The sequence below is a fragment of the Natrix helvetica genome, assembly GCF_964273705.1.
Source record: "Natrix helvetica genome assembly, chromosome: 5".
Lineage (NCBI taxonomy): Eukaryota > Metazoa > Chordata > Lepidosauria > Squamata > Natricidae > Natrix > Natrix helvetica.
In genome coordinates, this window is record NC_138551.1 from 75,215,343 (window position 1) to 75,241,669 (window position 26,327).

At 40.7% G+C, this 26,327-nt stretch overlaps 1 protein-coding gene across 3 annotated transcripts in view; it reads right to left on the reverse strand.

Annotated features, from left to right (window-relative positions):
• DNTT (DNA nucleotidylexotransferase) overlaps positions 1-26,327 on the reverse strand; it is a 297,641-nt gene that overhangs the window by 64,752 nt on the left and 206,562 nt on the right. For all 3 annotated transcript variants that reach the window (XM_081954006.1, XM_081954005.1, XM_081954004.1), the window contains one exon: positions 10,932-11,034. In XM_081954006.1, coding sequence (XP_081810132.1) covers positions 10,932-11,034 — 103 coding nt within the window. The remainder of the gene's footprint in view (positions 1-10,931; positions 11,035-26,327) is intronic.

Here is a 26,327-nt window from a genome sequence, read left to right on the forward strand (position 1 = left end):
GGGGGTTGGACTAGAACTGTGATGGCAAACCTATGGCACGCGTGCCGCAGGTGACAGGCGGAGCCATATTTGCTGGCACGGCAGCTCTCAGATGATTTTTGGCCTTATGAAGGGCCAGAGGAGACCATTTACGCTCACCCCAGGCTTCAAGAAAGCCTCCAGAGCCTGGGGACAGTGAAAAATAGGCCCAACAGGCAAACCAGAAGTTCTTTCCCAAACTTCCAGTTGGGCCATTGGGCCGTTTTTCTCCTCCCCAGGCTCTGGAGGCTTTCCTGAAGCCTGGGGAGGGCCAAAAATGGCCCAATGGGCAAACCAGAAGTTCAGGAAACTGGGGAGGGTGAAAACGGAGGGCTGTGGGAGGCCGTTTTCGCCAGGGGTGGGTTCCTGCCAGTTCTAGCCTCTTCTATAGAAGAGGTTCCACAAATCTACAGTGCCGTTTAGAACCGGTTCCAGCTCCCTCCCCCCGCCCGTCCGCACATCATCAAGATGAAGAGCGAGAGGAGGAATTCTGGGAGTTGAAGTCCACAAGTCTTAAAGCTGTCAAGTTTGAACACCCCTGTGTTTTTTTCTAAAGGGTTAGGGGTGCAAGGGTCTTGTAACTTGACAGCTTTAAGACTTGCGTGCTTCAAATGCCAGAGTTTCTGAGCCAACATTTTGGTTGCTAAGCAAGAGCGTTGTTAAGTGAGTTTCACCACATTTTACAAGTTTACAAGCCATGGCCACCCGGTCACATGGCCGGCAAGCCACTCCCACGGGGTCACATGGCCGGCAAGCCATTCCCATCCAGTCACATGCCTGGCAAGCCACTCCCACAAAGCAGACCACACCTACAGAAGAGGTTCTAAAAATTTTGAAACCCACCACTGGTTTTCGCCCTCTACAGGCTTCAGGAAAGCCTCCAGAGGCTGGGGAGGGTGAAAACACCCCCCCATGCAGGGGGAGCACACACATGAATGGGGGGTCATGCATGCATGCGCAGTGGGGTTGTGTGCATATGCACAGGTGGGTGGGCACGCATGCATGCACAATGGCACGCAGGCACAAAATTTGGCACACCTTTAGAAAAAGGTTAGTCATCACTGGACTAGAAGACCTCCCAAGTCCCTTCCAACTCTGCTATTCTGTTATTGTTCTGTTGTGTTTGAAAACGTAATGAGCTGTTCTCCTGGTAACATAATGGGCTGTTAGTCCATCATGTTTTTCAGAAGGCAAACTCAGCAGATTTGTGAGCAATGCAATGGGAAGAAGAAAAAGAGAACAAAAAACTGAATTGTAGAGAAAGTAGTGCACTTGTGTCACATTAAATGTAACAAATCTTTGTGTATTTATCTCTTAGGAAATGCTGAAAATGGGCCTTGAAGCTTATAATGTTGTTTTGCATGTACTTCCAATATAATTGGAATATATCCTAGTTGTTTAGGAGATATACAGTTCTTCCTTTGAGGACTGATCAAACTGTAGCTCTTACTTCAGAATCACTGCAAGATGGATTTTGAATGGAGATGTTTTTCACAACAATCTCATTCAGAGACCTTCATTGTAGACCTTGATTTACTCTTATTTTAATTGATGTTTTATACCACCTTTAACTCAGAGGTGGTATTCAGCAGGTATTCAGTTCTGGAGAACCGGTAGCAGAAATTTTGAATAGTTCAGAGAACCAGTAAATACCCCCCTCTAACTGGCCCCAAAGGGGGGCGAGAATGGAGATTTTGCAGTTTCCTTCCCCTAGAGTGAGGAGAGAATGGGGATTTTGCAGTTTCCTTCCCCTGGAGTGGGGAGGGAATGGAGATTTTGGTGGGTGTGGCATGGCTTGGTGGTCACGGCGTGGCTTGGTGGGCATGGCATGGGAAGGATATTGTAAAATCTCCATTCCCTCCCCACTCCAGGGGAAAGTTACTGCAAAATCCCCATTCTCTCCCGATCAGCTGGGACTCTGGAGTCAGAGAAGGGGCGGGGCCAGTCAGAGGTGGTATTTATCGGTTCTTCAAACTACTCAAAATTTCTGGGCTACTGGTTTTCAGAATTGGAAACTGCTGAGTACCACCTCTGTAAAACGCCAACATCCTGGCACATGCACAGGTATTTATTCCATCAATACACCACTACCAAAGTGTTCCCTTACATTTTCCAACTAGCCTTTTTCTTTATTTTGAGTAGTTGTAGCTCTCTGTCATTTCTATTTTATTACAATGATTCTTTTGCTGAGGTTGGAAATAAAAAACAGTTCTCTAAGACTTAAGTATTACTTTGCAGCATGGTTCATTTTTTTAATATTGAAAAATGTAAAACATTTCCCTGGATGAGGATTGAAAAGAAAACAAATTACGTCTAATAATGCTCACTAGGAAGTCAGGTGTGTTTATTTGTTTGTTTATACCCTACCAATATTATTTTTACAAATAACTCAAGGTGGCAAACATATACAACACACCTTCCACCCAGTGACGGGATTCACTTACCTTCCCTACCAGTTCACAAATGTGAGTGCATGTGCCACATTCTGCCCATGCATACTGCCTTCTGCGCATGAGCAGATTATACATTACATCGTGGCAGGTGGGCGGAGCCTCCCACAGCCAGAACCAGAGAGAACTGGCTGAATTCCACCTCTTATTTTCACCACTACAGTCACCCTGTGAGATGAGCTGGTTTGAGAGAAAATGACTGGCCCAAGATCACCCATCTTTCCATTGTGCCTTAGGTGGGATTTGAACTTACAGCTTCTTCGTTTCTAGCCTGGTGCCTTAACTACTTGACCAAACTGGCAATAAGAAGCAAGGAGGGCAGCAAGACTCAAGCTATTCTAAAAAGTCTGATTGAGAATAAAAAGTTGATCTGTGATATTAGGTAATGAAAGATACCTTCTGGACATAATAAAATTTGGGAGACTTACCTAAGTGCTCTCTGTGTCTCTCAGGAACTGGGTATGCTCAGCAGAAAAAAACAATAGTTGGGAAATTTGTTAAAAACCACCAAGATAGCTAAATGCTGAGATACCAAAAAAAATTTGTAGTGATCTGAATAATGATAATTCTGAGCAACTTTTTAAAGGAGTACAAGGCTGATTTGCGAGTTGATTTAGCACCAGTAGTGAATCCACTGTAGACAGATTCAAATTAAGGAATGTGAGGATAAAGTCGGAGACAGAGAGCTGAAATGCCAGCTTCCTCTCTTGAGACAAGTAGCTGGCTTTTCTCAGATGTGGTAAGCCTTAAATGGAGAAGCCAAGTGTCTGAAGGAAGTTGAAACTTTCAATACTCAAAATACTCTACATTGAAAAAAGTGATGCTAAGAGGAAACTGAGAAAGGAAGTATTTGAGAAGGGAGAATTGTCACTATGAATTTCCTTCTAGTTAGGTGACATGATGCATACAGATACATCCTTGACTATTGATAAGGCATACAGGATCATCAACAAAAGTGGATTTTTTTTTTCAATCAAGTAGAGTCTTATCAAGAGGCAGGAGTAAAAAAAATACCAAGATCTCCAACCGAGACATGACGTATTGCAAAAAGAAAGGACAAAAGATACCTGAAAAATGACAATACTGAAGTGTCACTTTTCTTTTCAGAAAGTTATATAGTTATTTTCCAGAACTGAAGACTTTTTAAAAGTATGAGTCAGGTATTTGGAAAGAAAAGTTTTATATATACCAATAGTTACCCTGTTCGCAATATTGCCAATTTCGTATACCAGTCAAAAGTTCTAGGAACAACATCTGAGCTGGGCTTCCTTTGCAGATTTGATTTTTATCACCATGGATCTCTATCTGCAATATACAATCCATGAACTAGGTGAAGATGTCCCAGTATGCCACTGAAATTCTGGGCAAAACAGTTCAATTAATGGAGCAGAAGACCTCTAGGAAATAGACAATGTACATGACTGCTATAAACCTCCCTAAACAGCATCCACATTTTCAAGGACAATTTCAGCCATAATTTGATAAGGAGGAAGTTAATGATGAGATTGGAAACAGAAAGCTTCCACTAGAATCTGTCATTCCCATTTTTAAAACCCCTAAATCCAGTACAAAACATGTTTTCACAGTGGTGACATAGGAGTTATTTGGGAACTTTTTTAAAAAAATAAAATGGGTCTAGTTTTCCTCTTAAAAGTCTCCCATTTTTATTCATCTCCGTAAATGACAAAATAGGAAAACCTTTCAAAAACAAGCTCAAAATTTGCAAATTTGTTCCCAGATCACTTGGATAACCTCTTACAGCCAACTCAGAAATCAGAAATATATAAGAATTCCCCAAACGGCCTCTTTTCAGATGTTTTGGGCTACAATCTTATCCTTCTGAGTCAGTCTAATTGGCAACCATTTTGGCTTTTAAGATGGCAGCTATTGTATGCTCCACTATATCAAGAGAACATCAGGGGCCCAATAGTGATGTACAAACAACAAAATATACAAACAAGGCAAAAATGGAACAACAACTACCAGGTATCATGAAACACAGAAATCTCCTAAGAAAGTGTTTGTACTTTCACTCTTAAGCTGATGGTCTTCTCTCTTCCAACCTGCTCCAGAGCTGTACATAAACATGATTTCCTATCAAGAAAATTTCCAGAGATATTCTGATTTATTTTGCAACATCTAATTCAGGTAGTCTATTAAACTCAGAAAATCAAATTGAAAATTTAAATTGATTCAGAAAAAAACAATGAAATACCACTTGGATTTTGGCATCAAATCATTGACAAATGATTTGATGAATATACGTTTCCCAGGATAATGTTGCAGAATCCAATCAGGGTCAGTCACAGGAGCAGAGGTTTTGCTTTGCGAGCTTTCAGAGTCGTGCTGGAGTCCATCTTCAGGAAACTTCTTTCTAGCAGAGTGTGTGCTATTTTTTGTGTGGTATTTATATTGCCTGTTGTAAGTGGGTTTTTAGATGTTGATTGAGGCATGCTGATGGCTGGCTTTTAAGTCATTAGCTGTGCTGCCCAGCCTTTGCCTTCTAAGTACAATATAGGCTGATGGTAAATCAGTACTCCTGTTAATTGATGAGGGATCTGTTTCCCAGGCTTCAGTCACTTCCCTGGCTGTTTTTGTGCCTGCTCACCCAACAATCTTAAATTGCTGCAAGGTTGAATGTGTGTCCTTGTTCATTGCAGTGTGAGGATACCAATAAGTTCAGATCCTCTTGTCTGACCACTCACTTGGGTTCTTGCAATCTCATGGTTAGTTTCCTCCCTGTCCTACATAGTCACAAGGATGGATGCATGGATTGCTCCTGCTAGAGAGAAGATCCCTGAAGATGGGCTCCAGCAAGAGCCAAAAGATCAGAAGACAAAACCTCTAGTCCCGGTGATCAACTCATATTGGATGAAAGTATTTGATTGAGTTGACTGGATTCAGAATTCTAAAACAGGTTCTGAAACATCCCAAACGGTTCAGTTAGATGATTCACACAGATTTTCTTATTTGATTCAGAAAGTTGATTGGATTTTTTAAACTGAATGAATGACTGTAAATCAGCAAATTATAGACATCCCTATTTACATCAACTACAACAATATTCTATATATTGTTAGACCGTAAAGATAATTTGACTCATCTGAATACATGTGCCTTGTTCATTCTTCAAAAAATATATAGCCTGTTTTTCTTCCTGCATTCAAAGCAGCTTGGCATTGTGCTTTCATTTTGAAGGATAAAGTGCGCCAGTTAATTATATCAAATAAACCATCAGTTAAGAGACAATGGGAGGCAAAACTGAAAGAAAATGGGAAGAATTTTACGAAACAATAGTCCAAAATGATTAAATTGGCTTAGCCATTTTCATAGCAGTCCAGAAAACCCTAGGAGAAATGGATGTATTACATCTAGCATAAACAGAAGTTTGAAATTAACTACTTTAGGGTTTTGGAATTTTCAATGTATCATATTATGGCATGCTTTAGTTTTCATTGGCTGGTAAAAGGTGTAGTTACTCTAGGATTCCAAACACCCGTGGATATGTTTAAACATATCAAAAGGTTAAAAAAGGTAAAGGTTTCCCTATCCAGTCATGTCTGACTCTAGGGCATGGTGCTCATCTCCATTTCTTGGCTGAAGGAGCAAGTATTGTCCAAAAACCACTTCCATGGTCATGTGCTGGGGTGAAATCAGCAGGTTTTCACAGGTTCTGGAGTGGAAATTTTGAGTAGTTCAGAGAACCAGCAAATACCGCCTCTGGCTGGCCCCAGAGAGGGGAGGGAATGGGGATTTTGCAGTTTCCTTTTCCTGGAGTGGGGAGGGAATGGGAATTTTGCAGTTTCTTTCCCCTGGAGTGGGGAGGGAATGGAAATTTTGTGATATCCTTCCCCTGGAGTGGGAAGGGAATGGGGATTTTGCAGTTTCCTCCCCCTGGAGTGGGGAGGGAATGGAGATTTTGCCGTATCCTCCCCCTGGAGTGGGGAGGGAATGGAGATTTTGCCGTATCCTTCCCCTGGAGTGGGGGGGGAATGGGGATTTTGCAGTTTCCTCCCCCTGGAGTGGGGAGGGAATGGAGATTTTGCCGTATCCTTCCCCTGGAGTGGGGAGGGAATGGGGATTTTGCAGTTTCCTTCCCCTGGAGTGGGGAGGGAATGGGGATTTTGCAGTTTCCTTCCCCTGGAGTGGGGAGGGAATGGGGATTTTGGAGTATCCTTCCCAGGAGTGGGGAGGGAATGGGGATTTTGCAATATCCATCCCCTAATATCTCACTAAGCCATGCCGGTAGTACAGAACCAGTAGTAAAAAAAATGAATTTCACCACTGGTCATGTGGCCAGCATGGCTGCATGCCGAAGGTATATGAAACACTGTTAAAAAGACCCAGCAACCCCAGAAGGAAAAACAGGAGTCATACAATATGTCATACAAACATACAATGTAAGAACTGTGACAAGAACTGTAACACTATGTAGGACAAACAGGCAGAAGACTGGCAGAACACATCTGTGAAGACCAACTGGCAGTCAGAAGGCATTATGGAAATGCTTTCACAACGTATAGACAGATTTAACCATAATTTCAATTGGGAAAATGTGACTAGCGTAGACCAGGCCAAGTCCAAAAGTGCCAGGGAATTTCTAGAAGCCTGGCACTCCGACAAATCAGCCATCAATAGACACATAGACATTAACAACATCTATAGACTATGCAAAAGAGACCATCAACCAGCACAAAAGAGAAAAAAGCTCCAGCACCTCTCCAATGGTAATTAGCATCTAGAGAAGCATAGATTAACTCCAAAGTTAACTGCAGACCAACAATCAAGTAAGCAATACCCCAATCAAGAAACTGCCAAAGATATTCAATAAACAGCCCAATCAAAGAATCTCTAAGACCATCCCCACCCACATAGACAGGCAAGACACCAGAATCTAAACTGACAGCAAGCAGCACTCCTTACTAGCACTGATGATAGCAACAGCAATAGCACTTAGACTTATATACCGCTTCACAGTGCTTTACAGCACTCTCTAAGCCGTTTACAGAGTCAGCATCTTGCCCCCAACAATCTGGGTCCTCGTTTTATGGATCTCAGAAGGATAGAAGGCTGAGTCAACCTTGAGCCTGGTGAGATTTGAACTGACAAATTGCAGTCAGCCGGCAGTCAGCAGAAGTAGACTGCAGTACTGCAGCATTTTAACCACTGCGCCATCATGGCTCTTATTATGATGTTACCTAGTTAGGGTCATGAAACATCTGCAAGAAAACAAGCAAGCTCAGAGAGCACCAAGGACCCCCTCAAATAGTGTTATCTTCCCACCAAAGTGGTATCTATTAATCTATTTTCATTTGCAAGCTTTTGAAGTGCTAAGTGGGCAGGAGTTGGGAGCTTAACAAATAATCCAAAAATTGTAATAAAATTAGATGTAAGTTGCTTAACAATTAAAATCTAGGACTCTTGGTAATCATTTTCTTCCATAGTTTGCATTTTCTTATAGTTGTCAATTGCCTTTGAATAAATAGGAAGATCAAAATCAGGTATTCCTCAACTTACAACAGTTCATTCAATGACCATTCAAAGTTACAATGCCGCTGAAAAATATGACTTATGTCTTATGTTTTTCACAGTTACAACCTTTGCAGCAGCCCCATGCTCATGCGATCAAAATTCAGATGCTTGGTTCATATTTATGACCGCTGCTGCGTCCCAAGCTCACATGACCCCCTTTTGTGACCTTCTCACAAACAAAATCAAGGGGGAAGCCAGATTCACTGAACAACTGGGTTACTAAGTTATCAACTGCAGTGATTCACTTAACAATTGTGCAAGAAATGGGGCAAAACACACTTAACAAATGTCTCATCTAACAACAGAAATGTTGGGCTCAAGTTTGGTCATAAGTTGAAAACTACCAGTGTACACTCAGAAATTATAAACCCATACAAATATACATACTTTATAATAGTTTCATGGGGAGAACTATGTGGCGGGATCCAGGATCTTATGACTGGCTTACAGTGGTGGGATTCAATTTTTTTTAACTACCAGTTCGATGAGTGTGGCTTGGTGGGTGTGGCGTGGCTTAGTGGGCATGGCAGGGGAAGGATACTGCAAAATCCCCATGCCCTCCCCGTCGCACTAACCTGCTTTCCAGCTCTGTTCTCCTGTTCAGGGCAACAATAGAAGATCAGCTGGGAGGCTGGGAGGCAGTGGGGGCGAGGCCAGCCTCTTTGCTGGTTCTCCAAACTACTCAAAATTTCTGCTAGCGATTCTCCAGAACCTGTCAGAACTGGCTGAATACCACCTCTGCTGGCTTAGTACTTATCACTAATAGAAAGGTAGCTCATGCCATATCAGGCCACAGCTAAGAGCAATATATTTTTGCTGACAAGCACCAGATTATTATCAACCTTTATTTTTTTCCTCCTAGTTACAGCTCTGTATTAGGGCTCAAATCCCCTTATTATCCTGAAGCTCACTGAGTGACTTGGGCCAATCATACATTTCACAGCCTCATCTATCTCACAGGCTTACCGTGATATAAATCAGGAAGCAAGAATCAAGTTCACTACCTGGATGAAATGTAGGACAGAAATGACCTATAAATAAATGAATTTTTCTCTTCCATGAAAGAATCAAAGACTGGGGAACCTTACCTAAGATGCCAACTGGCCACTGATCAGGAACTGTTCAGGTCAACTTACATTCAAGACATCTTACCGTCTCATGCGATGGATCAGTAAATGAAAATATACTATGATAGCAATTTTCATTTCTATATTTATTACCCCTCTCTCAGGAACTACTGCTGCTTGATTCTTTCGTAGACTCAACCAATAGTATATTATGAGTAACCATGCATGCACAGATATACATATTGTGTGAGTATGTGTATGAGTCAGAAGTGGGTTCCAGCTTCTGTTACTGCCAGTTCGCTCAGAGACGTGCTTCGAGCACATGTGTGCTTCAGGCACATGCATGCTTGATGCGTGCTATGCACACATGTGCAGTAGTGAAAAAATGCTTATACGCATGATTAGAAGCAAAAACCAAGATGGTGGCACCTACGGCGGCGCCAATAGAACTGGTTCAGGAGTGTGGCCAGCTGAGTTACTACCTACTCGGCCAAACCAGTCCAAACCAGTAGGAACCAACCTCTAGTATGAGTGCAAGTGGAGAGAGAATGTGTGAGTTGTTCTTTGCTGTATGAAAGCCCAAGAAAGCAACAGTGCCTCAGATAGAAAGTCCATTCAGAGAGTGGTAAAGACAGCAGAGAAGATTATAGGAAGCTCGCTTCCGGTCATTCAGGATACTGCTTATAAGCACTATGTGCTTAGATCTCAAAGCATTGTTAGAGACCCCATACACCCACTTCATGGTTTGTTTCCATTGTTCCCCTTTGGGATGAGGTTTCGAGTATTTCTAGCAGATTCTGTAACAACTTTGTTCTCTAGCCCGTCCATTTAGTGAACTTGCAAGATTTGTCTTTCTCACCCTGTACATGTATACATCTGGACTAGACTGTGTTGTTTCTCCGTGTTATATAATATATGTGGGTATATGCATAATTTTACATTTATTTATTTATCTTGTCATATTTATATTTATATTAGAGGTGGAGACCCTCTGAGCTGTATGCAACATAATTTCATTTTAATGTATGCCGATTAGTGTACATTCAAAGTGACAATAAAGTATTCTGTTCTATTCTACTCTATTCTACAGCTAGTCCTCAACTTACAGCCATTCATTTAGTGATTATTCAAAGTTACAATTCAAAGCACTGAAAAAAGGTGATTTAGGAATATTTTTCATACTTACCACTTTTGCAGCATCCCCATGGTCACCTGATCAAAATGCCAATGTTTTGCAACTGACTCATATTTATGACGATTGCAGTGACCTGGAGTCATGTGACCTCCTTTTGCGACCTTCTGACAATCCAAGTCAACAAGGAAGCCAAATTCACTTAACAACTGTATTACTAATGTAACAACTGCAGTGATTCACTTAACAACCCTGTGAAGCCGGGCCATTAAATGGGGCAGAACTCAACTCAAGAATATCTCACTTCGCAACATACATTTGGGGCTCAATTGGTCGTAAGCCGAGGACTACCCGTCCATGAAATCATTAAATCGTGGAAAACAGAATCAGGGCATAGTGTTATACAACTGGAGTTTGTTCAGAAAATTAACTTTGGGTAGGAATAAATATGTGTCAACCTGAAAGGAGGGTCCCCTGGTCATTCTAGCAAACAAAAGGACAATTAAGAGTCCATGGCCTGGGAATAGATGAACAGAAAGTAATTAGCACCTCTTTTTTTCCCCTATCCAGAGCTACTCACAAATTAACAGAAGCCAATAAGTGAGACTGAAAAACAACTGCTCTGGTGTTGATTGGCGCAGATAAAGTATTTAGCCCGCAAATATATGTCTTCACATATATACATCAAGCAAAAATTGGTGAACACTGTGAGCTCAGGACAGATTTTCCTACCTGTTTCTTCCAGGTATCAATCACGGTGTGTAACAATTCCTCTTCTTGCCTTGATCCTGGAACAGTAATCAGAAAGTCTACATCATGTCCAGTCTGCTTCCCCCTGTCAATTACAAGTTTAAAAAAGAAAAGGAAGAACAAAATCATACAGTGTCTGTGGGAATCGGGCTCTGTTTTCAGAGATAGATGAGCTCCTCTTATTCCCTGCCTGTCACTCTTTCTTGTGAAACAGAAGTTTAAAGGGCTTGATGTACTGCATTTTATCTCTAACTTGAAGTGGATCAATACACCGTTGGGGCAATGGGGGATGTTGCATTTTTTGTTAATCTTATTTTTAGAAGCCCCCCCCCCCCATTGGAGATGCAAAACTAAATTGTGCCGCTAATACAACTGACGACCACAACGGAGCCCAAAATTTCTGTTGTTAAGTAAAATGGTTGTTAAATGAGTTTTGCTCCCTTTTACGACCTTTCTGGCCACCGTTGTTAAGTGAATCGCTGTGTTTTTTTTAATTAGTAACCCCGATTATTAAGTGAATCTGGCTTCCCCATTTGCTTTGCTTGTCCGAAGGTCACAAAAGGTGATCAGAAAAGGTTGGGACACTACGGTCATAAATAGGCTGAATTTTGATCACAAGATCAGGGGGATGCTGCAGAGGTCATAACTGTGCAAAATGGTCATAAGTCACATTTTTCAGTGCCATTGTAACTTTGAATGGTCACTAAATGAACTGTTGGAAGTTGACGACTTACAATAGGTAACCGTTTCTGATAAATCTGACTGTTTTGTAACCATCCAACATTTGGGTCTTTGGTAACCATTTTATCTATTAATAAGCTGAGAAAGAAACCAATTATCAGTAAAAGAGACCTAGTTGTGGACAATTGTAATATTTCTCTTCTATGAAGACAACATTACTGATGGTTATTCTTCGTCAATAGAGGAACAGACTCAAAAATATCTTCTGTATTTAAAACACAACAATATTCTAGATGGAATAAATGAATGAAGTAAAAAAATTTACATCTCTCTGTGTTAATATCAAAGAGAACAAGGTTGAAGTGTACAAGGTGCCACCCAATTCTGCAAATGGTTGAGAGAATTGGAAGTTGGTTATGTATAAAGTCAATATTAACAACAGCAACAATGTTCTTTATTGAAAAAGGATCAGATCTCAAAGGACTCTTCCTTTTTGGACAATGTGTAAATCTTGGCTAATATTAGGCAAGTTAACTCAGAAAGGAGATATGAAGTGCTGGATATGAGGTAGATGACTTGCACAACCCAAAATTCCAGAGGCCCATTCAACTTCATTTTTTTAAAGATGCAGAATCCTGTACACCGGTCATGGAACAGGTCTGGTCTTCAGTCTATAAACCCTGTATGCAGGGTTTATGAAATTAAAGTTAGGACCGAGAAGGTAGTAGATGAACTACTGGGACATAAGGAAAATAGTCTAGCCTTAACACTGAAGTTTACAGAAAACCCACTTACACAGATCAGTGTTTACATTTTGATTCCCACCACCCACTGGAGCACAAAATGGGAGTCATCAGAACCCTACGCCACCAAGCTGAAGGACTGCCTACCAGCAAAGATGGGAAAGAAAAAGAATGAAAATACATCAAGGAAGCCTTCAGAACGTGTGGCTATCCTAAGTGGGCCTCCAGCAAATCTCAAAAAAGACCCCACCAGAGCTCCTGCGAAGCTTCTTGGATGAGAAGCAAAACGTCTTCAAAGAAAAACCAGAAAGTCCAGTTGCCTTTTGAAAAAGCACCTTTGGGACAACCGTGACCTGGATGACTGAGAATCTCCATAGACATAACATAGCACACCATATGTAGGAAAAACTAAACACTAGCCTACTTTCAGTATTGTTCCATACTGACAGCCAGTATGGTAGGTTCCACCAAGGTCCTCTGATCTGGCAGGAAAATACTAAATGGTGATTGGCTGAGCCATTTGACAGCTCCCTATAAAAGGGTGCTGTCAAACAGAGTGGTACTGAATTGTACATAGTTTATTCCAATAAAGAGTTGTTGTTTATCACTGAAGCCTGAGTCTGCCTCATCCATTCACCCGATCTAACAAGTATAATTTTAATTTTGTCAAGGAGGTCACATTGAGACTACATCTTCTCCATCTTGACCAAAGGATAGGCAGAAGGCCTTCTCTCTCTTTCCCTCTCTCCCTTTCTCTCTCTCTATCTGCCTCTCTCTGTGTGTGACTGTGTGTGCATGTGTGCATGTCTGAATTATTTCCTCAAATCCATCAAATAGTGTACTCGAAAATTTATCTTGATTCTCTCAGAAATTCCCAATAGTTATTGTCAGAGAGCCAAAGGAAGGGGGATGAAGCCGCAGCTCAAGCTAAGTTTTAGATGTGTGACATGGAGACTAGATATTTGGGGTGAATATACTAAGCAATTCTCAAAGCATCTTGTGATTTTTGCCAGTCAGCATTTTAATGAAGTGTATTTATTGTCAAGGAATAATTTGCCCAACTCAAACAGAACATTGATTCTCAGGTTTTAGAAATGATTTTATTATTGCTAGCAGGTAAACGTTTGATAATGGATCTCTATCAATGAAGAACAAAAATAAGAGCAGTAACTCACTCTACAAGTGAGAATAAAATATAACATACAAAATAAGGTTCTAACCAGTATAAATTCACTCAAATGGACTCCAGGGTGTATCACTTTAGAATTTATGTTAGCCTCAGCCAATCTACACTATTTTTCTCCTAGTAGTTTTGTTTTGGTTCCTGCTCTCCATCCATATTATTGTCTATCTAATATTTACGAAGGAGGCTATGATCAACTTGACCTCTAGATGGCTCTTTTAACTGTAATTTCATGATTCTCCTTCCTAGATTCTGCTTAAACTGCTATGTGATTAGTGTTCCATATACTGTAGATGCTGATTTTAGTCATAAAAGGACTTACATTTCTGTGCTCAGCTACCTAGTTATCCATTCAAAGCTGAAAACGGCAATCAAAATAGAGGCCATTTAATTATTAAGAGTCATGGCAAATAACTGAGTCAAATGAAATGGAAAGTCATATCCAATGATGGGATTCAGCCAGTTCGCACCTATTTGGGAGAACTGGCTGTTAACTTTCTAAGCAGTTCGGAGAACCGGTTGTTAGAAGAAATCTCATTTTGGTTTTTTCAACTTTACAAGCCTGATCCTGTAAGGAAGGAAGGAAGCATTCTGGTGTTGTTTCTAGCCTAACCTCTCCGGTTAACCCTTATTACATTGTAACAACTAAGGCGAAGCGCCCATCAACCTGAGTGATGTTGAGTTAGCCACGCCCACCCAGTCACATGACCACCTACTCAGCTGGTCATTAGGGCAGAAAACCAGTTGTTAAATTACTTGAATCCCACCACTGGTCATATCTTCTCTTGGGTAGAATATGAAATTGAGCTCTACAATCGACATATTCCCAAACAATGTGAAACAAAATGCGAAAATGTTTTGAAGCAGCATCAAGAAATATCCACTAAGGTTTTTTTTATTCACACTGGCCCCAAGTTTTCCATAGGTTTAGAAAAAAGAAGTGGTTACCAGTTAATTGTAGCGTCACATTTGTTTTCCAAATCAAATTCTCAATACTTTCAGCATCCTTTATAATTACCAAGCTCAGTTACATAGAGAAAAACTGAATATCAATTATTGTTGTGACTTCACTGTGGATCCATTTTATTACATAATATTTTTAAAAAGACAGAAGAAGCCAGCATGTCTTTAAAATGCCCTTCTTTGGGATTTAATCCCTCTGAGAGTTAAGCAGACCCCATCAAAGAAATAAAACACACAGTTATACTTTGCTCAGTGGCTGAAGTTCTCGGTGTGACATGTAACCAAAGAAGACATGCCAGTAAACTAGGACCAGCAAAATGCACACAAACTCAAGTCAAGATAAAGTCTAACAAGTGGAAAACTTCATCCTCCAATGCTACCAAATGAGCTAAATCTCCTATCTCATTCCATGCTTCCTTGGTTACTTTTTTCCCCAGTTCTTAGAAGCATCAAAATGAGATTTATATGAAAGGATACCATTCAAAATGATATTTCAAAATGATGAGGTATGAAGAAAGATGTTGATTCTCAACATAAATCAGCCATTTAAAGGACCTTCTGCTTTGCAATTTAACAGCTGCTTTCATTTACAGCAATCAAGTAAAAAAATAACAAAAGGTAAACATCCTTATTATGTATGTAGTGTTATATGAAACACCTTGAATAGGACTTACAGCTCTACTGCATTTTCAAAGCATGGCCTATTGTGACTAAGGCAGAAATTGCTATGACTGTTTTACCAGGGACCACACTGAACCTCAGCAAGTGTCCGTCACAAGCAAACAGATCCATGCATGAATGGTTCAAGTTGGCTCCTTTATTGTATTCCACCCATAATGCTTAAATGTCCCCAAACTTCTCACCCTTCCTTGGAAACAAAGATGTAAAGTGTTGTGTTCCACTAGGCGCGGCCAGCAGATGGCATTGTAAGAAACACCTCTGATTGGTTCAGGCGCACCTGCCGAACGGCGGGAGAAAAGCAAGCCAACCATTGGTTCCCCGTCTGACAGCTACATGTATAAATAGCCGTCAGACGGGTTAGTTGTTGTTGTTCCAGTCAGTTCTTTCTCTGTTAATAAAAGTTAGTTGGACCTTCGTCTCCTCAGTTATTGACGCCTCAGGTTCTAACACTGGTGACGAGGACGGGCGAAACGGACCCCCACCAAGTACCGCCCATGGCTACTGCTGCAATTTTATCTCTGTTCCGCCCTGAGGCTGAGGCATGGGACACGTTCCTTGAACGCTTTGAATGTTTCCTTTTAGCCCATGGCCTCACCAGTCTATCCCTCGACAGAAAACAGTGCATTTTCTTAAACTATTGTGGCCCTGAAATATTTGTCACTGCAAGGGTGCTGTCTTCATCGATGCCAGTCCACACTATGCCTTGGGATCAACTATTTGCGAAGCACAAGACTCACTACGAGCCCCTCCGTCTCAGTTCGCGCGCTGCCAATACTTCCGCCGTTGTGTCCAGACCGAAGATCAACCTATCAGTCACTACATGGCTGCACTCAGGGCTGCCGCCATCCACTGTGAATTCTCTGATCTAGACGAGGCTCTGCTCAAGCAGTTTATCTTCGCCCTCAGAGACATCAAACTACATTGGCGCATCCTCTCATGATCTGAACTAACCTTGAAAATAGCCATGGACGAAGCCCGCACCTCAGAGATGGTTGACCAGTCCACACCTGACCTACGCCGTTTTCCTGCGCCTACAACGCGGTTGATTCCTGCCTCTACTGTCCACCATCAGCAATGTTCTGACTCTTACCCATCAGACTTGGACCTGGCCATTGACTGTTTGCAAACCCTGTCTTACAAGGACGGTCGCCTGTGCCTCAGCTGCGGTGGTCGGCACCTCTGTTCCTCCTGCCGATTCCGCTCAGCTGTCTGCCGCAACTGCGGCAAAAAGGGCCACTTGGCATCCATCTGCCAGTCTAACCCTACCGGCCAGCGCACTCCTGAGCGCCCTGCATTTTCCCCCCGCCCGGCCGCTAACATAAAGTCCCATAGAATTTAAGGGGGATCAATTCAAATTTTCTTGTGTGTCTGCAACAATCCGAGGCTAACTCCCCGCTTGACCCTTCGTCCTTGCCTTGGCTAGTAATTTCCCAATAGCAAGACTTACTTTGGCCTGTTCAGATATTGGACTGTACCTTATCAGCACTTTACTGGCAAACTTTTCTTCATCCATTAGCTCATAAATGTACCACTTTCTTTAAAGAAGTAATTCTTTGGTTTTATTTTTACTCCTTATCGTAGAGCGAGTTGAAACAGCGTAATAAAAAACATGTATTTTATTAAAAAGATATATTTTGGGGGAAAATGGGGCAGAGTCTTCAACAAGGCAATAATTGTTTCACTGGAAATTTATGCAGATCCTACATCTGGATAAATATTCTATATATTTATCCAGATTCTGTCCCAATATTTGAGGGGCTGCCACAGAGATGAAGGGGTCAAACTATTTTCCAAAACACATGAAGACAAGATAAGAAACAATGGATGGAAACTAATCAAGGAGAGAAGCAGCCTAGAACTAAGGAGAAATTAGTGAGAACGATCAACCAGTGGAATAGCTTGCCCTCAGATGTGGGTGCCCCAACACTAGATGCTTTCAAAGAGACATTGGTGAGCCATTTGTCAAAAATTGGTATAGGGTCTCCTGTTTGAGCATGGGTTGGACTAAATGACCTCCAAGATCCCTTCCAATTCTATTATTGTTCTATCCGTCCTCATTTTTAGTAGAGATAAACATCAAATCCCAATAATAATAATGCTCATTTTACACTTCAAAATCTAAATACAATTGTCAACTACTCGGCCTCATCTCTTATAAATTGACTAACCACATTGCAAAATAATGACTTAAAATGCACAGAGACTGGAATTTCTACCTTGTTACGGGGCCCATTCATGCTAAAGATTTGAGGGAACCTTCCAGGTGTTTTAAAGGACGAGAAACCAGCAGAAAATCTAAATAGATACAAAAGTGCCTCAAATACACAACATGAAACAGATCATTACTCAATAAATTCCTGCCTTACTTAGTGGGAATTTGGCAAAGTGTTATTCGGAGGGAGGGTCCCCGCTCTCCTATTATATTAAATTAAGTTGAAAAAGCTCAAAAAACTATTTTCATAGCGCGTGATAATTTGTCAAAACTTGCAAATTATTCAGAAATGTTCACATCTCTTACATAATGGGGAAATTCTCTTCTTCTATTTCTGTGCTTGCTTCCAGGTAAAATACTACATGTTTGTCATCCTTCTTCCCTCGCGAAGGAGAAAAAAAAGCAGAAACCCAGGTGGGTAAGGCATTAAATGCTTGCATTAACCAGAGATGTGGAAAAAAAACCTGTAAATTGAAAGTAAACCCTCCTGCAGTATTTCAGAATATGTTCATCACACAAGTTTTAGCCTTTACTTTGTCACTTAATTCCTGGTGGTGCGTGGAAGGAAATTAGATTCAAATATTCAACCCCAATCAGATCTTTTATAAATTAAACAATGTTATAACAGATTAAGCACTGTGACTTTAATATTCACAAGTATTCCCCTTATTTACTATTCATAGTTTATATTCCCAAAATGGTATATACTCAATAGAATAGCTCAAAAATACAGTAATGATAGGTTTCAATTGGAATATGATATGCAGGATGGGTATGGTAGACCTAACTCAAAGACTGTACTTTAAAACCTATATTTCAGATACTATAGAGTACAAGATATCCCACGTATTAAAATGTCATGAGATCAATGATCAGAAGACAGTCCTTACAAAAACTGAAATATCAGAACAGTACTTTACATCATATTTGTTCACTCTCAGAACGTACTGCGTGCTTCTGTTAAAACAGATCTACCCTGAAATGCACAAGGTTATATATTACTGCTGAAGTAAATTGGATTATTTATGCCGTACTTTATATGAGGATTTATATTTAGCCTCTAATCCTATGTGCACACAAAGCTGGAAATAGCTGCCATTTAGAGGTGTCAGGGCGAGGTTTTGTTGAAGGGGGCAACAACGAAAGTCACATCATGTCATCGTGATACAGTCTTCACCTCTTTTGTGTGTGCAGAGTGATATCATTTGTTATTTTGATGCAAGTGTCATAGCCCATAGACACCTCTATTTCCATTGAAATTAAGAGACGCCTGCCGACAGGAGCTGCTGTGAAAGTTAAAATCTAGCTCACTGCCATAGATTTAATTGATGGTTATGACTTATAGTGATTAGATGAGCCCTTCTGCCAGAAATAAGTAATTGTCCTTTCTACGCAGTGAATCGCTTAATAATACGAAGAACAAGGGCATGTCTTTTTCCCCCCCAATCTTTATTTTTGTATTTATTTCCTTAATTTAATGCTATTTACAATACAAAGAAGGGAATATGAAAGCAGAATACAAATAACCTTATTTAATTAAATTACTCAGAAACCTATAACTGGGTAGCATTATACTTTTATTGTGCATAATAGATGTAAACCAGCTATCTAAATTACTGCAGTACAGGGCTTTGGTCAATATTTCCAGCAGATACTCTTTTTTTTTAACATATTCGCTACCATAGAAAAATATTCAAAACATTTCTTGTTTTCCAACTAGCCCCTGGCTATGTGCCTCCAAACAATAAACCTCTAGCAATTCTTTATGCTCTAAAGTATGATTTGGATTATCTAGATCTAGATCTATGATTAATATCATGATCTGAGTTGCAATCTGTGCTCTTTTAATTTGTTTTATAATACAGTCAAAAAACAAACAATTATACCAGGACTCATATAAGGTTATGTTATTTATTACTTTACATTTAATGCAACACAATGGACAGGTACAGGAATTTATTATATTACATTTCTTTGGCATTTGATACATTTTATAAAATATCTTTTCCACTAATTTTAATGGTTCTCTATGACAATTCAATACCCACAAAAGTCACAGGTAAAAAGGCTTCTTTATTTTTCTTTTATGTTATTTTCAACTTTATTTATTTATTTATTTATTTATTTATTTATTTATTTATTTATTTATTTATTTATTTATTTATTTATTTATTTATTTATTTATTTATTTATTTATTTATTTATTATTTATTTATTATATTTATATTTATTATATTTATATTTATTATATTTATTATATTTATATTTATTATATTTATTATATTTATTATATTTATTATATTTATTATATTTATTATATTTATTATGTTTGTTTATTTATTTATTTATTTATTTATTGTTTATTTATTTATTTATTTATTTACTTACTTATTTATTTATTTATTTATTTATTTATTTATTTATTTATTTATTTATTTATTTATTTATTTATTTATTTATTTATTTGGCTTCTACGCCACCCATTTCCCCGAGAGATGACTCTGGCTAGCTTACAAACACTAAAAGCCAGCAAACATTAAAACAATAAATAACAACAACAATAGACAACTGTGGCAAAAGAAAGCAAAGATAGTACCCATCGGGGGTGGGTTGCTATTGGCATTACTGCCGGTTTGGTGCAAAAAAAAAATTGTGCACTTCACTCGCGCGCACACCAAATGCGTGCTACACACATGTGCACATTTATATCAAAAAAAGTTCTGTGCATGCCCAGAACATTAGAAAGGGAGGGGGGATTACATTTCTGCAATGGAAATTGTTCTGCGCATGTGCAGAACCAAAAATCAAAATGGCACCACTGAAAATAGAACCGGTTTGTGTGTGTGGGCAGTCGAGTTACTACCTACTCAGCTGAACCGGTAAGAAACCAACTCTGGTACCCATGGTAATAGGTCTGTCTCCCAAGTGTCCCAACAACAGTCTCCAGTTGTTTTGAGGCTGCCTTGAATGCAGCTCCAAAAACCTGGGGCACCACTTGAACACCAACGGCACTGACATAATCACCATCAGTCAATTGCAAAAGGCAGCTATACTTGGAACAGCTTGCATCCTGCAACAGTACTTTTAACACATCAAGATCTGCCTATCCCAAGTCCCTCAGAAGGACACAGCAGATGGACAAAAATACCAAATCCAGTCTGAACATCTGGCTGACTGTATGCTAAACCTTAATTTACAATTAAAAGTTGGGGAGAAGAAAGCAAGATGCAACATGGAGAGAGGTGGGGTTTAACTTAATCCAATAGCCACCTCTAGAGTGATGGGCCTCAGGTCAACTGCAGAGCCAGATCTTCCAGCTCTCTTGGAAGATCACAAGGGTGGGTGGACATCTCATCTTGGGAGACAGAATGTTCCAAAGGGCAGGAGCATTTTTGCAACCATAGTTGCTTGCTAGGATTACAGAATGCAGAATTTGATATATCTAAAATTGTGAACAAGATAAATGTCCTAAATTGTTTTCCTGTCATTGAAATAGTCTCACTTTAAAAAAAAAACAGAGACCTTTAATTTCCCAGTCCTGATACTGTTTAATTTTACCTTCCTCATAAAATATTATAAATGGTTATGAAGGACCCCATCGCTTCCAGAACTTTGAACATATTCAGAAGGAATATTTTTAAGGTTTTTTTAATAAATATGTTTGGTGAAAGAAAACACCTTAATTTTTGCTAATGGTATATATTTGCATTCCATCTTTAACTAAGGTTGACATCATAGTAAGAGCTCATATGTTAGGTTGCAAATAACCAGGAGTATTTGTTGTGTTCAAAGCACAAGAAGAGTCTATTATTGGTATTTGAGCAGAAGAATCTTGTCAACTAACAGTCAAAGCCAAATAAGGGTCGATGGAATTTACGGGTGGCTGGATTTGGGTCTTATGTGGTAACGCAATGACTCCAAACTGATGACATGTTTAATTCTGCTCTCTAACTCTGACTGCTCTTGTCCTACATATGATTTGAAATCACATTCTTCCATTGATACATTTATAAAGAAGCTATGGATTTATTCTTGCTTTCTTTATTTCTTCAAAGAAAACAAATGTTCTGAAAAAGGAAGAAAAAGCTGGCCTCCATCTGCCATAGCTGTGGTCTATCTCAATCCCTCCTCAAAGTAAAGCAATAAATAATTTTTGGAATGGTTCAGTTATGGTTGTTTTTTGCAGAAAAACATCTCTAGTGCTCACTCATACATCTTTTTACTAACAAAAGAAAACACTTGCATTCATACGTGCTTATAAAGAATATTGAAAGGATTTAATTTGATTGTTGGTTATTTTGTTTGCTATTGTGATATTTTATTGACTTGACTATGTAGTGCTTATGGTTTGGGGGTTTATTTTAGTTCAAAATTCTAAAAAACTGTCCACAGGATGGCAACATTAAAGACATAGTCCTCAACTTATTCATCTAGTAACCATTTAAAGACACAACAACACTGAAAAAAGTGACTTCAACTGGTCTTTGCATTCATGACTATCAGAGCGTTCCCATGGTCATGTGATCAATATTTGGCAACCAATATGCAATTATCACCATTGCAGTTTCCCAGAGTCATGTGATCACCTTTGTAACTGGCTTTCAACAAGAAAAGTCAATGGGGAAGGTTGGATTTGCTTAATAACACATGATCCCTTTAACAAATGCAGTGATTCGGTTAAGAATTGTGCTCCCCCCCCCAAAAAAAAATCACAAAATCAGGAGTAATTCACTTAACAGCTATCTTCCTTAACAATAGAAATTCTGGTCCCAATTGTGGTTGTAGGACCAGGACTAAACGTAAAGGCAATGAATCTTTCATCCAAAGGTATGTTCTTATTCCAAGTCAAGCCAAGTGCAAATCAGCTGACTTTTGAGTCCTTACAAAGAGTAAATTTTTAAAAATCCAGTTTTTACTATCTGCAAAACAGAGTACAACGACCACCCTCATACTTTCACGGTAGAAAAATATATGTGAGCTGAATTCTAATTGTAGCTGAACTAAAACTATCTGTCCATCTAATTAATGCAGGGGTGTCAAACTAGATTTCTTCAAGGGCCGGATCAGCATTGTAGTTCTCATCTATGGACTGGCCAGTGGGGGTAGATGGGATGGACGCCTCCTGCAGCACACTGCTGGCCAAAGTGGGGCACAGGGCCCCTGTTTTTAGCCTGGACAGACTCCTGCAGCATTCTCCTGGCATGTTTTGACTGGCAGAGTGCTGCAGGAGGCTGTCGAGGCCAAAAACCAAGCACGGGTACAGCCTCCCTCCCCCAATGTCCTGTTTTGGCTGCCAGAGGCTCCATGGGCTGGTTCTTTTCTATTTCCAGGCTGGCCCTGTGGGCCAGATTTAAGCACCCAGCGGACTGAACCTTGAGTTTGACACCTCTGATCTAATGATATTGTAGCAGAAAAAGAACAAGAGTAGGGGAAAAACAAGCATTATCTTGCCATTCTTCTCCAGTTTTGACTTGTACTGCACACTTTCTCTTTATTAAAGCAAGAAGAAACAAAAAAAGTGTTGCCAGATAAAACCCAAGGCTTAAGAACATATAAGCACTGCATCAACTTCACCTGTGTGTTTGCTACATGATCCTTATTTTTTCATCTGCCAACTGGGGACAAAGATGCATGATTGATGACAATGCTAGAGGCAAGATTTCATTCTGTAATTCCTCATGATGTATAGTCAGAAGCTACAGAAAACCATAAGCATACGGGAGGAGAAAACAGAGCAATGACAAGGCATTGCAAAGGCTGTGTCCAAAATACTTCATTATATACTCTCAAAACTGCATTCTTTTCCTAAGAATAATCTTGGGAGTATTACCAAAGAGATCTAATTCCCAAGTTATTTTTATGTTCCCAGAGAATGGAACTATATGAAGCAGAAGGTTGAATAGTTATGTATTTCAGTGACGTGCAGTCAGGTGAGGCAACTGAGGCACAGCCTCACCACTCTCATCATGAAAAAAAAAGTAAAAGGAAAAAGCTGAGCTAGTTGCTGCCTCACCGTGGATGACTCTGCTTAACCTCACTGGTGCTCTCCCTCCCCAAGTGTAGTGACTTCCTCCCCAGGCCCCCATTCATTTCTCTCTCACACACACACAGCTGGATAAAACTATATAAAAATCTAGCCCAGCTTCACTGATTACAAGTTTGAAAAGGCAACGTGGCTCCACCTGCAATCAAACTACACTTGGGGAGGGAGAGCACAAGAGAGCACTGAGGAGACCACAGGAGGAGGCAGGAAGCCAGGCAAAGAGCCATGCTGTAGTACACACACTTCCCCCCCCCAAGCCTCTTTCTTTTGGAAGGCTCGGCTCAGCTCCCCTCCAGCTTCTCTGCCTCTCCTCTCACCCCAGCCTGCCAGCAGGAGGTGGTGGGTGGGCTTTATTGTGTTCCAGGCATTTCCCACCCAGACAGCAGGCTGCAAGGCACCTGAAGGTAGAACAAGAAGCAATGGGTGGAAACTAATCAAGGAAAGAAGCAACTTAGAACTGAGAAGAAATTTCCTGACAGTTAGAACAATTAATCAGTGGAACAGCTTGCCTCCAGAAGTTGTGAATGCCCCAACACTGGAAGTCTTTAAGAAGATGTTGGATAGCCATCTGCCTGAAACGGTATAGGGTTTCCTGCCTAGGCAGGGGGTTGGACTAGAAGACCTCCAAGGTCCCTTCCAACTCTACTATTGTATTGTATTGTATTGCATTTGCAATGGTGGAGGTGTTTGGGAAAGGCAGCAGGGGAATGGGGGGGGTGGCAGAGGAGCTGCTTTCAAGCCACTGAAAAAGATATCCAATCCAACTTTTGTGTGTGGGGGGGTTGTTTGAGAGTGAGATAAGAGGGAAGGGGTAGGAGAGATAGTCCAATCCAACTTCTCTCTCTCTCTCTCTCTCTCTCTCTCTCTCTCTCTCTCTCTCTCTCTCTCTCTCTCTCTCTCTCTCTCTCTCTCTCTCTCTGTGTGTGTGTGTGTGTGTGTGTGTGTATGTGTGTGTTTGAGAGAGGGGGAGGAAGGGAGAGAGGGAGGAAGGAGGGGAAGGAGAAGAAAAAGAAAAAGAAAGAAGGAGCAAAGGAGAAAAACAAATGCTGTCGCTTTAAATTGGAACTGAGCATGCCTGGCTGTGGAATTCTGGGAGTTGAAGTCCACAAGTCTAAAAATATTTGAAACTCAGCACTGTGTCAGTGCCTCACCAGTCATAAACCTCACCGCACGTCACTGGTATTACTGTAGCTGAAGGACTATCTATTAATGCCAATTCTGAACAAGCAGATAAGCTGATTAAAGAAATGCCCCCCAAAAAACATTCCTGCACTTGGATTGTGCATTATTAAATTTCTTTCATCTTTCCTAACTTTCTAAGTTCAACAGCACATCCCCATCTGTCTCAGTCTTCCGTTCAAAACCTCCAACAATCCTTACAGGCCAAGGTAGCCCTACAGTATAGAAAATATGCATTCAATTGTTGGATATATTCAATATTCGATTATTGTAAATATCAGGCTACAAGCTGACATTCACAGCCCGCCAATCAATCTGCCTGACAGCTGTACTGTAGACATAGAATCGACATCTTCTTGAGTATGCTGTTTGCCTCACAAGCACAGAGAGATTATAGCTATAGAATGTTATTTTGACATTAAAATATGGGTGGAGAACCCATCCTCAATTTATTTTAGTACCACCTGTACGCTGATGATACTCAGCTGTACATTTCAACCCCAAACCACCCCAACGAGGCTGTCGAAGTGATGTCCCGGTGTTTGGAAGCCGTCGTGGTCTGGATGGGGGACAACAGACTCAAACTCAACCCCTCCAAGACTGAGTGGCTGTGGCTACCGGCACCTCGGTTCAGCCAGCTGACACCATCGCTGGCCATAGGGGGCGAACAACTGTCCCCTGTGGAACGGGCGCGCAATTTGGGCGTCCTCCTTGATGCCCGGCTGTCAATGGAGGACCATGTGGCAGCCGTGGCAAGGGGGGGCATTCCACCAGGTTCGCCTGGTGCGCCAATTGCGCCCCCTACTGGACCGGAGTGCCCTGCGCACAGTCACTCATGCGCTGGTGACGTCTCGCCTGGACTACTGCAATGCCCTCTACATGGGGCTTCCCTTGGGACGCATCCGGAGACTGCAGCTAGTTCAGAATGCAGCCGCGCGGGTCATCATGGGGAGTACACGATACTCCCACGTAACACCCCTCCTGCGCGAGCTGCACTGGCTACCTGTGGCCTTTCGGGTGCGTTTCAAGGTATTGATTACCATCTTTAAAGCGCTCCATGGCATAGGACCTAGTTATCTGCAGGATCGCATCCTACCACACACGTCCCTACGACCAATCCGCTCACACAGGGAGGGACTCCTCCTGGTGCCGTCCGCTAGGCAATGCCAGCGGGCGACACCTAGGAGTAGGTCCTTCTCTGTGATGGGCCCAACCCTCTGGAATGACCTCCCCCCCGACATCAGAACCACCACCGACCTCCGTTCCTTCCGTCAAAAATTAAAAACTCACCTGTTTCAATCAGCTGGCCTGGCACTCTCTTAGTTTTGTCTCCCGGGGATATATTTTAACTGGGTTTGGGTATTTTAATTGGGGATGTTTTTTAGGGTTTCCATAGCATATTTATTTCTTGTACAGTCTCTTCTCCTCCATCTAAATGTTTAGTATTTAATTGTTTTTATACTATTTATATTGTTATTCATGTATTTTATCTGCATTTTATCTGACTGTACACCGCCCCGAATCCCTTTTTGGGAGAGGGGGCGGTTTAGAAATCCAAAGAAATAATAATAATAATAATAATAATAATAATAATAATAATAATAATAATAATAATAATAATAATAATAATAATAATAATAATAATAATAATAATAATATTTTATTTGAGTCAAATTGTAAGGTTCAATAGCTC